General features: G+C 50.0%; 1 protein-coding gene across 1 annotated transcript in view; it reads right to left on the reverse strand.

The window, feature by feature from the left end:
• The window catches only part of TENM2 (teneurin transmembrane protein 2), an 860,793-nt gene that overhangs the window by 7,892 nt on the left and 837,788 nt on the right, over positions 1 to 15,113 (reverse strand). Inside the window, exons 26-27 of the mRNA XM_037167968.2 lie at positions 8,200 to 8,496; positions 5,184 to 6,798 (exon numbers count right to left, since the gene is read on the reverse strand). Coding sequence (XP_037023863.2) covers positions 5,184 to 6,798; positions 8,200 to 8,496 — 1,912 coding nt within the window. The remainder of the gene's footprint in view (positions 1 to 5,183; positions 6,799 to 8,199; positions 8,497 to 15,113) is intronic.

Genomic DNA, 15,113 nt, shown 5'->3' on the forward strand with positions numbered 1-15,113 from the left:
CATGCTATTCTTGCCCCCCCCATCTATTTTCTATCTACTGTCTATGCTACTTATTTTCTGTACCTTCTCCCCCCATCTCCTCCTCCCACTCCCCTGTTGCTAACCCTCCTTGAGATCTTAATTTCTATATTTCCACTCCTGATCTAGCTGTTCTTTTAGTTTGCTTTCGTTTTAGGTGTGTTTGTTAATAACTGTGAGCTTGTTGTTCTTTCACTGTTCATGTTTCTTTAACTTCTTTTTCTTAGATAAGTCTCTTTAACATTTCATATAATAAGGGCTTGGTGATGATGAACTCCTTGAATTTGGTCTTATCTGAGAAGCACCTTATCTGTCCTTCCATTCTAAATGAAAGTTTTGCTGGATAGAGCAATCTTGGTTGTAGGTCTTTAGATTTCATGATTTGGAATATTTCTTTCCAGCCCCTTCTTGCCTGTAAGGTCTCTTTTGAGAAATCTGCTGACAGTCTGATGGGGACTCCTTTGTAGGTGATTGTCCCCTTAGCTCTTGCTGCTTCTAGGATTCTCTCCTTCATTTTAATTTTGGCTAATGTAATTATGATATGCCTTGGTGTGTTTCTTCTTGAGTCCAACTTTTTTGGTACTCTCTGGGCTTCTTGGATTTCTTGGAAGTCTATGTCCTTTGCCAGATTGGGGAAATTTTCTTTTATTATTTGTTCAAATAGTTTTTCCACTGGTGGTTGTGTCTTTCCCCCTTCTGGTACCCCTATAATTCGGATATTGGAGCGTTTAAAGATGTCCTGGAGGTTCCTAAGACTCTCCTCATTTCTTTGAATTCTTGCTCCTTGACTCTTTTCTGTTTGGCCATTATTTGGTTTCTCCTGGTCCACTCCATTGATTTGAGTCCCAGTTTCCTTTTCATCTCTATGGGTTTCCTGTGGAATTCCATTCATTTCCCTTAATTTAGCCTTCATATGTTTCTCTAATTTGTGGCTATAATCAACCAGATCTGTGAGGAAGCTGATGACCAGTGTTTTAAACTGTGCGTCTGAGAGTTTTGCTATTTCTTCGTCGTTTAGATTTATCTCTGGGGCTTTGAGGTCTCCCTGCGACATTTTTGGTCTGTTCTGGCCCTTTAAATGTGAGAAACTGCGCCTTGGACTCCCAGGTCGCTGGGTTGTGACGCTGTATGTGGGGGCGTGGTCAGAGCGGGGAAATGGCGGCGCCCTCTATCGGTGCTGCGGCCGGTCCAACCGCCCACTCCCTCGCTCGCGCGCAATTAGGCAACCGCAGTCAACTCGCTGCACCGCCTCCCCACTGTCTCCTCTGCAGTCGCTCACCCGGTGGGTTGCTCGGTCGCTCACTAGGTCCAATCCTGCGTTTGGAACCCGTGCGTCTGGATTCGCGCGTCTGGATTCCGTGCCCGGGTCCGACCGAGCCCTCCCTTGCAGCTCCTCACCAGACGCCGGTTTCGCCCCTTACCGGTCGGGCTGAAGAATTTGTTGTTAGCGGACTTCCGAAAAGTTCAGTTTTCCGTGTTCTGGTTGTGTTTTCTGATGCTAATATTTAGTTGTCCCTAAACTTGGTTGTGTGAGGAGGCACGGCACATCCACCTAAACCTCCATCTTGGCGGAAGTCCCCTCATTTTTTGAATTCTTGTTTCTTCATTCTTTTCTGTTTGGTCATTTTTTTTCTTCCTTCTGGTCTACTCCCTTGATTTGAGTCCCAGTTTCCTTTCCATCACTATTAGTTTCCTGTGCATTTCCCTTCATTTCAATTAGTTTAGCCTTCATTTGTTCCTCTAATTTGTGACTAAGATCAACCAGTTCTGTGAGCATCCTGATCACCAGTGTTTTGAACTGTGCATCTGATAGGTTGGCTATTTCTTGGTTGCTTAGAGTTACTGGCTCTGGGGCTTTGAGTTGTTCTTGAGCCATAATGTTTTGGTCTGTTTGTGCCTGTTACATATGAGGGATGGAGCCCTAGGTGTTCACCAGGGCGGGGCAACTCAGTCGCTGGGTTGTGACACTGTACGTGGGGGCGGGGTCAGAGAGGGGCAATAGTGGTCCCCTCTGCTGCTTCCCGCTGCTGGGGCCTGTGCGGTCCATCTCACTGTTCGCTCCTTTGCCTGGTTTATCTGCGTGTGAATGTGTGACCGCAGTCAGCCTGCCTCCTTGTGCCCTCACTGGGTCTGCCTGTCGCAACCCCACACCTGGGATCTACCAACTGCCGCCCTGCGCCTGGGTCAGTCTGGCAGAGTTTTCTTGCGCAACCCCGCTTCACCAGTTGCTGGCTCCGCCCCTCTTACTGGTCTGGCTGAACAGTTCCTTGTTGTCGGACTTCTGTATAGTTCAATTTTCTGTGTTTTGGTTGTGTTTTTGTTACTAAAACTTTGTTGTCTTTAAACTTGGTTGTGCAAGAAGGCACAATGTTTCCACCTACACCTCCATCTTGGCTGGAAGTCCCAGACTTTGATATTAATGGGGACATTGGGTCACTACTTTAAGTCTGTAGAGCATTAAATAAACCTTTACTTTCCTTTTCACAAATGTCTGGCATTGAGAGATGTTTTTCCAATTGGCAGCGGATGGACGAGCCCAGTAGGTATTCATATACTATCCTTGGGAGGGGCCCCTGTTGTTTTGTAGCAGTTTTTGGCATCCCTGGGTGGCCCAAATATTGCCCCCCCTTGGACCTCTGTTCTGTAACAAGCCTACAACAGAAGCCCGTCTGAGAGCAGGCCCAGCCAAAGGTCCTGCTGATGGTTTCCAGCCTGAGCCCCATGACGCGGCCCTGCTTGCCTCGCTGATAGAAGCACCAGGCAGCCCACAGTCTGGGAGACCTCAGCCCCCATCAACAATGGGTACATCCTCCTACGCCAGCCACCACACTGCAGCGACACCAGCTCAAAGGACACCCGGAGCTACCGTCTGCACTCTGCCAGTTTTTCCACTGACCTGCATCCTACCTAGCACCTCCCTATCTCCTTCCCCATAACTTATGGCATCAAAAGGCTGGCTTTCCCCCTTTTCCCTGAGACTCAGGAGGGCCAAAGCAAGAACCTTTTGCTTTTTTCCCCCCTCTCTCCCCTACCAAGGATTGAAGGAAGGGATTCATCCTATGTGTCCAGAGGTACCGACTCCCTCCCCTGGAGGGTCGATTCTGCTTTCTTTGAGCACCGTTAGAAAGTCTCTTCTGGCTGATTCATCCCTAAGGTTTGCAGGGCCCAGCAGGGTTAGGAAAGTACATTCTGGGTGGCGGAAGATTCTTCTCCTGTGGCTGAGGTAGGCCTGGCTTGCCTCTCGTTCACACTTTCTTCTGTCTGGGACACTGTCCCCCCACCCCCTGACACACTCACCACACACACCACATACATCCTAAATGTCTCTCCTCAAATGCTCTCTTTCAAGGAGGCCTCTGAGCCCCCTAAGTGGACAATGCCCATCACTCCCTGTCTAACCCCTTCACCTACTTTATTTATCTTCATAGCACTTACCCTTATCAGAAACTACACCCTCGTGCCTGGTTCTTTGAGAGGGGCTTTCATTTGAAACTGCAGTGAACTGCAGGGCGACAGTCAGGCTAAGCCCCAGGGAAGTGAGGAAACCAGGCAGCAGGGCCTGGGCGGGCTTCCTGCCCCAGGAGGAGTCGGGGCAGGATGGGGAGGGAGGAGCCAGCTTGGCCTTAGCTCCTCGGCTCACAGGGTGCCACTGCTTCCATTGGAGGGCGCGAGGCTCCACTTCACGGGGCCTGGAGCTAGTCAGGGAGGCACTGCGTGGCCACACGTTGACCTCTAAGGTTGCCTATTTGTGTCTGGTTCCTTTGGACACAGAGGTTAGTGCTGTGCTGCAGGTAGCTGCTGCTTCCTTTTCAGTCTTGGGGATGGAAAAGTGACTCCTTGTCCCCTGAGGGGAGGGATCCCATTAGCTTGATGCCTCTCTGACCCCTGGCCAAGAGCTGTGAGTCTCCTGGAACTTGGGGTAGGGCCTTGGACTTGGGGTCCCCATGTTGTTCCTGTACAATGCATGCACATGCACAGGCCAGATGGCTCTAGCTTCTTTGCTGGAAGTTGGTCCTGTGGAGCTTCATCCATCCATCCATCCATCCATCCATCCATCCATCCACCCACACGTGCAAGCATCCAACCTGATTTCCTTATTTCCCTGGGGACAGGGGCTTTATCTTGCTTCTACTGCCTCTCCAGCTCTGTTAGGATGGATAGATGTGAGTGGATAGATAGGGACCCTCATTTCTCCAGTGGCTCACTTATCACGAGGAAGTAAACCACGTGCTCTCTTTGGTCTCCCTGTCTCCATGCCATTTCAAAGCTTCCTATACCCTTCTGACTTGTGCTCATGGTTTTTCTTAAACCTTGAGCCCACTTCTGTCAACCAAGATCACCTTCCTCAGGCCCAGTTTGCCCCTTTGGGCCCTTCTGTGATACACGAAAATTTTCAACTCAAGTCTCACACAGACACACACACACCTTTGCAAGAAGGGTGCTTATCTAGTTCACCATTGTATCCCCAGAATCTAGCCTGGCACCACTCTATAGATGCTTGTTGAATAGATAGCAGGCAGCTACAAGGTAGCACAGACTTCATTTTGCTTTGTGTCATTATTGGTTGTTTGCATGTGTACTCTGGGGGTGACGTGGGGAACTGGGTCTTAGTCATCTCGGCTCCTATGCTCACTCATCGCTTCACTGGTAATGATGTCAGTAACATGAGGAGTGCCCTGTTGTGAACATCCACTGTCTAAGTGCCGGGCACTGGACTTGACCTGTCTCAGTTCACTTACAAGATCACTCTGTGGAATGGTTTTATTTGTGTCCTTTCACAGAGGAAGAAACTACAGCTCAGAGAGATTGGCCCACTATCCCATACTCCACTGGCTTATACATTGAGAAAGAATTAGATCCAAGTACATCTGACACTAGAGTCCCATTTGTCCCCCCGTCATAAGGCTGTCTTTCTCTGTTGGGGCAGGAAGGGCTTTTATAAACTGAGCAGATGTGACAATGGGCAGGACCTCTCCAAAGAGCCTTGGTGACTGCTCTGCACTGCTGTCACTCGGCTGTTCTACACACTGTACTGCCCAGGGCTTACAGCTCTCCAGGATTCTCCTAGTGTATGACGTAAGGCCACCTTCCGAAGTGCTCAGCAGTCTGCCGGGACAACCACCCCACAGGGAGCCAGTGCTCAGCCGAGGTGGCAAAGTCCTCACCTGTCACGTAGTTCTTCAAATCCAGCTCATTGCTGAGAGGATTGTTGCTCTTGAACATGTACAGGTTAAAGGGGGCTGGTTCCCTGCCCACGTTTTTCCACATGGTGTAGTCTGGAGAGGTCCATCGTCCTGCCAGCACGTCATAGTCCCGTTGAGTGAAGTGGACCAGCTTGGTCAGGGGATCGTAGAGTCCCCCATGGAAGCCAATGACCATCTGGAAGTCAGGGTTGGAGTCATAATAAATCTCCCCATAGGCCGTGTACTGCAGCTGTTTGATCATGAGACCGTTGATGCTGAACACAGCCAGGGGGGTCCCTGTGTTATCCGAGGCCACGTAGTACTCCTCCCCACTGCTGCTCTCCATGGCGAAGAGGTGACCTTGGAGGTCGTAGTAGAGCGAGGTTATCTCTGAGTTGGAGTGATTGTAGACATGGGTGACGCGGGTCGGGTTGTGGAGGTCAGAGTAGAAATACTGCAGGTGGTGGCCCAGGTTGGTCTTGTAGGAAGCCCGCCGCCCCACGCCGTCATAGCGGTACTGGACGCTCCACCCACTGGCCTTGTTGTAGGCTCTCGTTAGGAGGCCCTTGGAGTTGTACTCGAAGATGTCCGCCCCTCGCTGGCACAGATAGCCGTCATCGTCAATTTTGTACTGCACGTCGCCAAGGCGGGTTATCCGGTCCCGGAGGTCGTAGCGCAAGGGCATGAGGCGCACACTGTTGCCCGGGTTCAGCAAGTGCAGGTTCCCATTGAGGTCGTAGCTGTAGCGCCAGGTGGGGCGGTCATTGACGGCCACGCTCTGCAGCTGCCCGTCCCCGTCGTAGTCGTAGGTGTACTTGGTGGTGTTGGCATAAGGCCCCAGTTTCAGCTCCCGCTTAATCACCCGGCCCATGCTGTCATACTGCACCGTCATCCAGTACATGAGGGACCTGAACATCTCGTACTGGACCTCCTTGATCCGCCCGTGGGTGTCGAAGTGTTTGCTGAGGGTCATCACCGCAGTGGTAATGATCTGGTTGATGTCATAATAGATAACCCCAAACTTGCCAAAGTGCTCCACCTTGCCAGAAATCTCATCATAGCGGTAGAGGTCAACGGGAAGGGGAGTTTCACTGATGACGGGCTTAATGCTTGCGATCCGGAAGCTGTTGTCGTGATAGGTGTAGTCAAACCTGGCATTGACCATGCCTTCCTCAGAAAACCTGTAGATCTGCTTGTCCACGAGCGGGCCAACCTTCCGGTACCGGATGGTGCAGGAGAAGCCCCCACTTTGGAGATTGACCATCTTCAGAACACCAGTGGTCTCATCGTACCCAAAGGTGACGGCAGTACTGTCATAGACAATCTCCGATAACTTGGAGAGCTTCCCGTACTTGTAGAACACCTGGCGCCCGGTGCCCAAAAAGGATGTCTTCAGGATGCGGCCGTCATCACTGTAGTCAAAGATGACCGAAGCATTGCTTTCGGGCGGGTTGTAAATATTGCGGATGTAGCCGATGGAGGTGTGCGTGGACATGCTGTGCCGGGCAACGCTGGGCATGGTGACGGCGTGGAGACGGTCGGAGGAGTCATACTCAAATATGTACTGACGCTGGCTCTGCAGCAGGAGGACCATGGACTGGAGGGAGGAAAGGGGAAGGGAGCCCGTGAGTTGGCTTTTTAGGACCAATTCCCTTAGACTGACAGAATTTGTTCCATTTCCCCAAAAGCCCATTCCAAAGGCAGGAAGGATGGGGAGGTTTGGAGCAGAGGTTTTGAGTGGGTCGACTTCATCGGGTGCGCCAGCTCTGATGGATCAGGGGGTCTGCCTGGAGCAGGGTTTCCCAAACTATAATGTGCATGCGAAATACCCAGGGACCTTGTTAAAAGGCAGATGCAGATTCATCAGTTCTGGGAGGGGCCGGAGCCCCAGACTCTGCTTTTGTAACAAGCTCCCGGGTGATGCTGACGTTGCTTGGACCACACTTTTGAGTAGTGAGGGCTTGGAGAGCTGAGGTGGGAGGCCCTGGGAGAGTTTTCCTACAGACTCAATAAAGAGGAATCCTGAAATTGCTTAGACATGACTGTCAGTGACCCAGCAGGGGATGGTGTGACACACATACTATGTTTCTGCCACCCCTGCTTAAATCTAAGGAGAAAGCACACGCTCCATTTAGAAGCTACTGAAAAGATGAAAAAGCCCAGAATCATTGATTCTTTGGGGGGGGAAATAGCCTCCAACTCAAGGCAACTGGGAGATTCCTGCCTCCTCTGGTCAACCATTCCAGGATTTTATGATACAATGAGAACAATATTCAGGAGGGACCAAATGGACAGCAGCCCCTCTCTTGCAGAGGTAACAGCTCTGTCTGCAGTGGACACCAATCAGGGGGCCAGGGGCTGGAAATGGACCTGCGTCAAGGGTGAGTCCAGGTGAGAGGCCTGGGCTGAGCAAGCTGACCTCCAAGTAGTTTGACTTGTGCCCTGAAGGGACCTGTTTTTACTGCTGATCCAACCTTTTCCTACACAGAGACCTACCTGTACCTGGCGTTTCCAGACACAGAATTACGTGGAGAGGATCGTCGGCTGGTTCAGCAACAGGCCAAGTGGGAGGGTGTTTGTGCTTGGGGTGCTTGAGTTTTAGGCACAATTCCCTCTTCGATGGCTTAATTTCAGACCAAGGCAGAAACAAATCAATGCATTTCTAGTTTAGAAGTAATGCTTCGCCATACTGACAGTGATTCTGTCAGCTTCAACAGTACTTATTATTTTGGGGATAAAACAAGACAATCTGTCCTTTTTGCCATTTCTGAGTGTCTAGATTTTATCTTTTGTTCCTTTTAGTGGTAATAGTGCTGAACTACGAATATCGTTTTATTCGGATCACCTTCCTCCCAGTGAGGAGGGTAACGGGAGAGGAACCCTAGTGGAGTCCAAGCAAAGATGTTCAGGTGTCTTAGGGCAAAGCAGGGCAGGTCAGCTTAAAAAGAGCAGCGTTAGTAGGAGAAAGCCTGGTGGGCCAAGGGGCACAGTTACCCACCTTGTCGAGGTAGGAGTAGCTCCACACTTTCCCGTCGGCGAACATGCGCGACACGATGCGTCCTTGCTTGTCGATGTCCGTCCTCTCGCTCATGGCCCCGCGCTGCAGGCCAGCCAGGCGCCCATTGAAGAAGTAGGAGACATTGACGGCTGCCAACCCGCTGCTGGGGAGCCAGAGGAAGGGGCGGCCCACCTGGTCGTAAATGATCCTCAGGGTGAACTTCCGGTGGTCATCGTAGATCTTCTCCGTCCGGATGTTCCGGTCGTAGTCAATGGACAAGAGATTCCTCCCATGGACCTGGGGGAACACAGACAAAGGGCCTGGTTGGAAAGGTGTCACCTGGGCATGCGAGCTCAGGCTTTTATGGAGGATGAGGTGGGTGTGGCCTGCCTGGGCCCAGTGGGCTCTGGAGGAAGAACTCGCCCTGAAGTTATTTGGAGCAGTGCTCTCTGAACTCTTTTACACCATGGCACACATAGCAGATGGTAATATGGGAAGGTGTGCAAAGGCCGGCGATGGCTGCTCTGGGCGTGGCCGCCCTGAGCCACTACAGAGGCTGTGAACTGCACAGTTACATGGGGTGTCACCACGCTGTGGGAAGTGTAAATGGCGAAAACTGTGCAGTGAGTGGGGAGAGAGGATTTGTATATTTGCACACTTATTACCCTTGTTGGCTGTATTATCCACTGAGTAGCTAACAATCTGTAACAGCAGGTGCCAGGATTTCTTCTGAAGCCTTAAGTAAAGGTACCCGGAAGGGTAGGGAAAAGGTCTTCGAGATCCATATTTTACGAAGACCTGGGACACAGACTCATTCTTGGGTGACCTCCTTTACTTCTAGGTGAGAAAACTCTTGCCACTGTCAAGGACACAGACCTCAGTGGGCAGACCCCAGCCGGGCCGGGGGAGTCCAGCAAAGGGAAGGACCGATCTACTTAGATTTGATAGGCGTGGTGGAACGCATCCAGGCTTGAGTTAATGCTCATTGAGAGGTCGATCTGATCTGGCAGAGAAGAAAGCCTGCCCCAAAGGCAGAGTTGGGGGACTAGCCTCTGGTTAGGGGGGAAGGAGATGACTCTTGAGGCTTAGCTAGCCCTGAGTGGACAGCTGGGAGTGAATAAATGGAAGCCGACTCAGCTGCAAATCCAAATATCTTTGGAGTAAACCACTGAAGGCAACGGAAGATAGAAATAGGCAGGGGGAAGAGGTCCAGAGATGTCCAGTCCCTCCTCACCTTATCCTAATGACTCAATAGCACTTAATGATGATACTGATGATGCTGATTTGTAATAACAACTTTGATACATGCTGAGTGCTAGTGTATACGGGCATTGTGTTGGGCAACTTGCACCTATCGTCTGAATTCATGCTCACAAAGGCCACTTGTAAAAATGAGGACATTGAGCCAGAAACAGAGAGGTTACATACTTGTTCAAGGTCACACAGCAGGAAGTAGTAGGATTAGTCTAGGACTTAGATCTCAGGACTTTGGCCAGTTAACACTTAGACATTGAACCAGGTTGGCTGTTTCCTGTATTGTAAATGCACTGAGTGCCCTCAAATGTGTCAAAGGGGGCCCTTCGGGCTCTATGTTGCAGCTTTAGATGGAGACCAGGACCACGTCCTGTAGACACCTGTATTCTATGGGGTGGCACTGTGTCCAGGTAAAGAGTCATATTTCAGTTTCCTTTAGAGATGGGGTGGCTAATGTGACGTAAGTGATCATTGTTAGCTAGGTCTTCTGGGAACCTTGAAGGAAGCTGACTTAGCTAAGAAGTGGGCACCCTGCCCTGCCCAGTGTGGCTCAGTTAGTTGGGTGTTGTCCTGCAAAGTGAAAGGTCACCAGTTTGATTCCTGGTCAGGACATGTGGATGGGTTTTGGGTTCCATCTCTCGACAGGGTGTGTATAGGAGGCAACCGGTTGATGTTCCTCTCCTTCTTTTCTCCTCTCCCTTCCTCTCTCTCTAGAAAAAATTAAATCTTACAAAAAGAGAAGTATGTACCCCTTTGTTTTTCCTGCTTTCCTCCTCTTCTCAGGTGGAATGTGGATGTGATCGCTGGACCTCCAGCATTCACCTTGTGAATAGGGGGTGACTTTGAGGATGGAAACCTCAAGGATGATGGCTCACCTAGAGAGAAAAGAGTCTAGATCTCTGCTGACCCGGGTGTCTTCATGGTCATCTGTATTAGTCAAGAATTGCTTACCTTTAGGACTCCTTTCAAGTATTAAAAAGTAGTAGCCCCGTGTCTTGTCTCAGCTCTTATTATTCCTGTACCTCTGTTACCTAGCGGTTGAAGCTAACCTAAACTGATACAAGCCCCCATGCTTTGACAGGTACTGAGGTAGGTACTTCACATACCCGATACCAGCTGAATTCTCCCAACATAGGTAGAATTTATTTCTTTATGGCAATAGCTCAGAGGGGCTGCATAGCTAGACAAGTCCAGGGGCTGGATTTGAACCCGGAACTACTTAATTCTTCAAATTATTGCTCTTTCCATGGAGTCATCCCAGAGAGAAGGGGCTACAACATTTGAGCTAGAACATTTAGAAAAGAGAATGCAGCGAAGCATGGACAGACACGTCAGGGGGCGGGTTTTCGGGATTACAAGGAAACTGAGCTTCAAGTGGGAAGCTCTGTGTCATCAGACTTGCAACAGTTGGGAAGAAGAGTCAAGGCAAAAAGTGGGGGCTAGAGTCAAACAGGCTTGGGGTCACGTCCTCTGGAGACGGAAGTTTGGCCACATCAGGTTGCTACATTTGGGACAACTGCAGACGATTCTTAAGCCCGTGTGTCTAAATTTCTGCTCGAGCCCTCACCGGTGTTTTATTCGGCAGAATGAGTAATGTGGCAAGAAGGAGGCAGGGTTTTTAGTGTTCCCTGCACCACGTGCTGGTGGCTCCCCATCTCCTGTCTCCTTCCATCCTCATCCCCTTTCCTTATTCCCCCCCCTTTTGCTCCGATGGCATCACACAGCCCCCAGAACACTCATTATTCCCTGGGCACCAACTCTGCCCCTGCAACAGAGTGCCGGATGAACACCGGCGGCAAAGCGCGGCAGCCCGAGAGTGCGCGCTGGGCTTAGCCTGTTCTGCGCAGGCCCTTGTTTTATCTTATTTAATCCTCATGGTAACACTCCTAGGCAAGCACTGCTACTATCCCCGCGGCACATGTAGGGCACAGATAGGCTTCAGTGCCCAGCTCGAGCTTATACAAGTAATAAGCAGGGGAGCCAGGGTCCCAGCCAAGAGTTCATGGTCCTCTCTGGTCTCAGTCCTGCCTCTCTGACACGTGGCTCTCCACTGGGCATGTGTTTCCAAACCCTGGGGGTGCTGTCCCAGACGCTGCTGCTGGGCTGACTCTGCAGTGCCCACCAGTCCCCAGGGAGTAGGGGTGGGGTGATTCTGATGTGCGGTCTTAGTTAACATACACTCAGTGCGATGTAAGGCCCTATCTTCTGTTACCTGGGAGATAACAACAGGCTAATCATATATGTAACCATAATATAATTGTGTGTATGAGTGTACACTATAACATGTAATCATGAGACCAACATGTAATCACATACACAAGCATGAGTGGCATTGTGATTGCATTAGCATATGACAGTGCTACACTTGTAAAACTGAACAGTGGACAAGCACTGAAGAGGGGTCCCCAACATCCGATGCCCAGGTGTGGGTTTGTTGCTACTACAAAGAGCTGATGAGGCCTCTGACCCCTTGAGTGCACCAACCATAAAAAATAATAGGGGCTAATCACTAGCCATTGGCAAGCCCAAGTGGGATGTTTATTCCCAAACTCACCGTGTCCCTGGGTATTGGATTTTGTTACAGCGCTGGTTTAAATGTTTATTTTCTTGTTTGATTAAGACATAATTGGCGTATAGTAATGTCTAAGGTGTACGTAATGACTTGACTCACATACATCATGGAATGATGACTGCAGAAAGTGGTTAACGACCATCCTCTCATACAGAAAAGAAAACATTTTTTCTCCTTCTGATGAGAAGTCTTAGGATCCACTCTCTGAGCACCTTTTGGATGGGTCACGCGGCGGCGTCACTGTGGTCATCGAGTTGTACATTAAGTTGTAAGTTGCTCTTAGCACGTGGTTATTTCAGGACTGGAAGTTCATACCTTTGGGCCACCTTCCTCCAATTCCCCTTCCCCTCCCTCCTGGGTCTGCAACCTCCAATAACCGATCTCTTTTTGTTTTCTTTTTTTAAAAAATATATTTTATTGATTATACCATTACAGTTGTCCTTTTCCTCCCCTTCATTCCCCTCCACCTTGTACACACCTCCTCCACCATTCTCCCCCTTTAGTTTATGTCCATGTGTCACAAGTTCTTTAGATTCTACATTTCCCATACTATTCTTGCCCTCCCCCTATCTATTTTCTACCTACCATCTATGCTACTTATTCTCTGTACCTTCTCCCCCCTTCTCCTCCTCCCACCCTCCTGTTGCTAACCCTCCATGTGATCTACATTTCTGTGGCTCTGCTCCTGATCTAGCTGTCCTCTTAGTTTGCTTTTGTTTTAGGTGTGGTTGTTAATAACTGTGAGTTTGCTGTCCTTTCCCTGTTCATCTTTTTTATCTTCTTTTTCTTAGATAAGTCCCTTTAACATTTCATATAATAAGGGCTTGGTGAGGATGAACTCCTTGAACTTGACCTTATCTGAGAAGCACTTTATCTGCCCTTCCATTCTAAATGAGAGCTTTTCTGGATAGAGCAATCTTGGATGTAGATCCTTGCATTTCATGACTTGGAATACTTCTTTCCAGCCCCTTCTTGCCCGTAAGGTCTCTTTTGAGAAATCCACTGACAGTATGATGGGAACTCCTTTGTAGGTGACTGTCCCCTTATCTCTTGCTGCTTCTAGGATTCTCTCCTTCATTTTAATCTTGGCTAATGCAATTATGATGTACCTTGGTGTGTTCTTTCTTTGGTCCAACTTCTTTGGGACTCTCTGAGTCACTGGATTGTGACGCTGTATGTGGGGGTAGGGTCAGAGAGGGGCAATGGTGGTCCCCTCTGTTGCTTCCCGCTGCTTGCTCCTTCACCTGGTTTGTCTGCACGTGAATGTGTGACTGTGGTCAGCCTGCCTCCTTGCATCCTCACTGGGTCTGCCCATTGCTACCCCACACCTGGGATCTGCCAACCACCACCTGTGCACCTGGGTTGGTCTGGCCGATTTTTCCTGCACAACCCTGCTCTGCCAGTTGCTGGCTCTGCCCCTCTTACTAGTCTGGCTGAAGGGTTCATTGTCGTTGGACTTCCATACAGTTCAATGTTCTGTGTTTTGGTTGCATTTTTGTTACTAAAACTTTGTTGTCTTTAAACATGGTTGTGTGAGGAGGCACAATGTTTCCACCTACACCTCCATCTTGGCTGGAAGTCCTCCGGGTCTCTTTTTCTATGAGTTAGTCTTTTTTTTTTTTTTAAAGATCCTACATATAAGTGAAATCATATAGCATTTGTCTTCCTCTGACTTATTTTACTCAGCAGCACAATGCCCTCCAAGTCTATCCATGTAGTTGCAAATGGTAGAATTTCCTCATTTTATATGGCTGAAAAATATTCCATTGTGTGTGTGTGTGTGCATATGTGTATGTATCTATCTTACATCTTCATTGTCCATTCACCCATTGATGGACACATAGGTTGTTTCCATGTCTTGGGTGTTGTGAATAATTCTGCTCTGAATATGGGAGTGCAGGTATCTCTCTGACGTCATGGTGTTTTTACTTCTTTTGACTGTATTCTCAGAAATGGAATTGCTGGATTATATGGCAGTTCTGCTTTTAAATTTTTGAGGATCCTCCATACTGTTGTCCACAGGGGCAGCACCAAATTATGTTCCCACCTACAGAATCCCCCTTTTTCCACATCCTTGGCAGTGCGTGTCTCTTATCTTTTTAACCATGGCCATTCCAACAGGCAATTCCACAGGGATTGGTATGTCATTGTGGTTTTGGTTTGCATTTCCCTGATGACTGGTGATGTTGAGCACCTTTTTACGTACCCATTTGCTGTTCATGTATCTTCTTTGGAAAATGTCTATTCAAGTCCTTTGCCCATTTTTAAATTGGATTATTTGAGGCTGCCCTCTGGCCAGTCAGGGTGGGGAGCCACTCTCAGAGTGGGTGGGGCTAAGACTCAGCTCCGTTGCCTGGGTAAAGTAGGAGGGCTCACCTTGGGCACTTCTCAAAATTTCCAAATAGGCTGTCTGGTCTGGAGGGCCAGGGAGCTATACTCAGTGGAGAGGGGGTGGGGCTGTGAATGACACTCCACCCACCATCTGGGCGAAGCAGGGGAACCATCCACACCCTGTACTGGCTTTGCTGGGGTGTGATCAGCTCCATCGGTCCACCTGTGGGCATGGGCGTGACTGGGCTCTGCAGCCCCTGCTGTTCACACCAGCCCTTCCAGTCCCAAGGGGCCGGGACAACACTCAGCGGCGACTGGGGCAATGACTCAGCTGTCCTGCCTGGGTGAGGGCAGCCCATCACCTGGCTGACTTCCCTGGTGAGGCTGTGCCATCAACGTGGTTCTGCAGATGGTCAACACTGCTACTGGGGACCCTGACTTGGGTTCGTGCCGTGGGAACAGCGACTGCCCTCACCTGAGCGCTGGTTGTTGGAAGCTGCCCCTTCCTTCTCGGCACAATCCGATTCCCCTGCGGTCTCTGCGTGGTTCACTCTCACAAAGCGATCCCCAGTGCTGGGGCAGCTGGATGTCCCCTCTCAGCTTTCTGTTCCCACTCAGGAGCCGGTGACCTGTCTGCACGGCACGTGCCTGCCCGGGGAGGTGGGGCCTCTGGTCAGCCCGGAGGGGCCCTTCTAACGCCGGCTGTGTTGGTCTTTGTGGTGCAGGTAGATGCTTCCGCCTCAACCGTGTCCTGGGC

The sequence above is a fragment of the Artibeus jamaicensis genome, unplaced genomic scaffold, assembly GCF_021234435.1.
Source record: "Artibeus jamaicensis isolate MK-2021 breed Jamaican fruit bat unplaced genomic scaffold, CSHL_Jam_final contig_432, whole genome shotgun sequence".
Classification (NCBI taxonomy): Eukaryota; Metazoa; Chordata; class Mammalia; order Chiroptera; family Phyllostomidae; genus Artibeus; species Artibeus jamaicensis.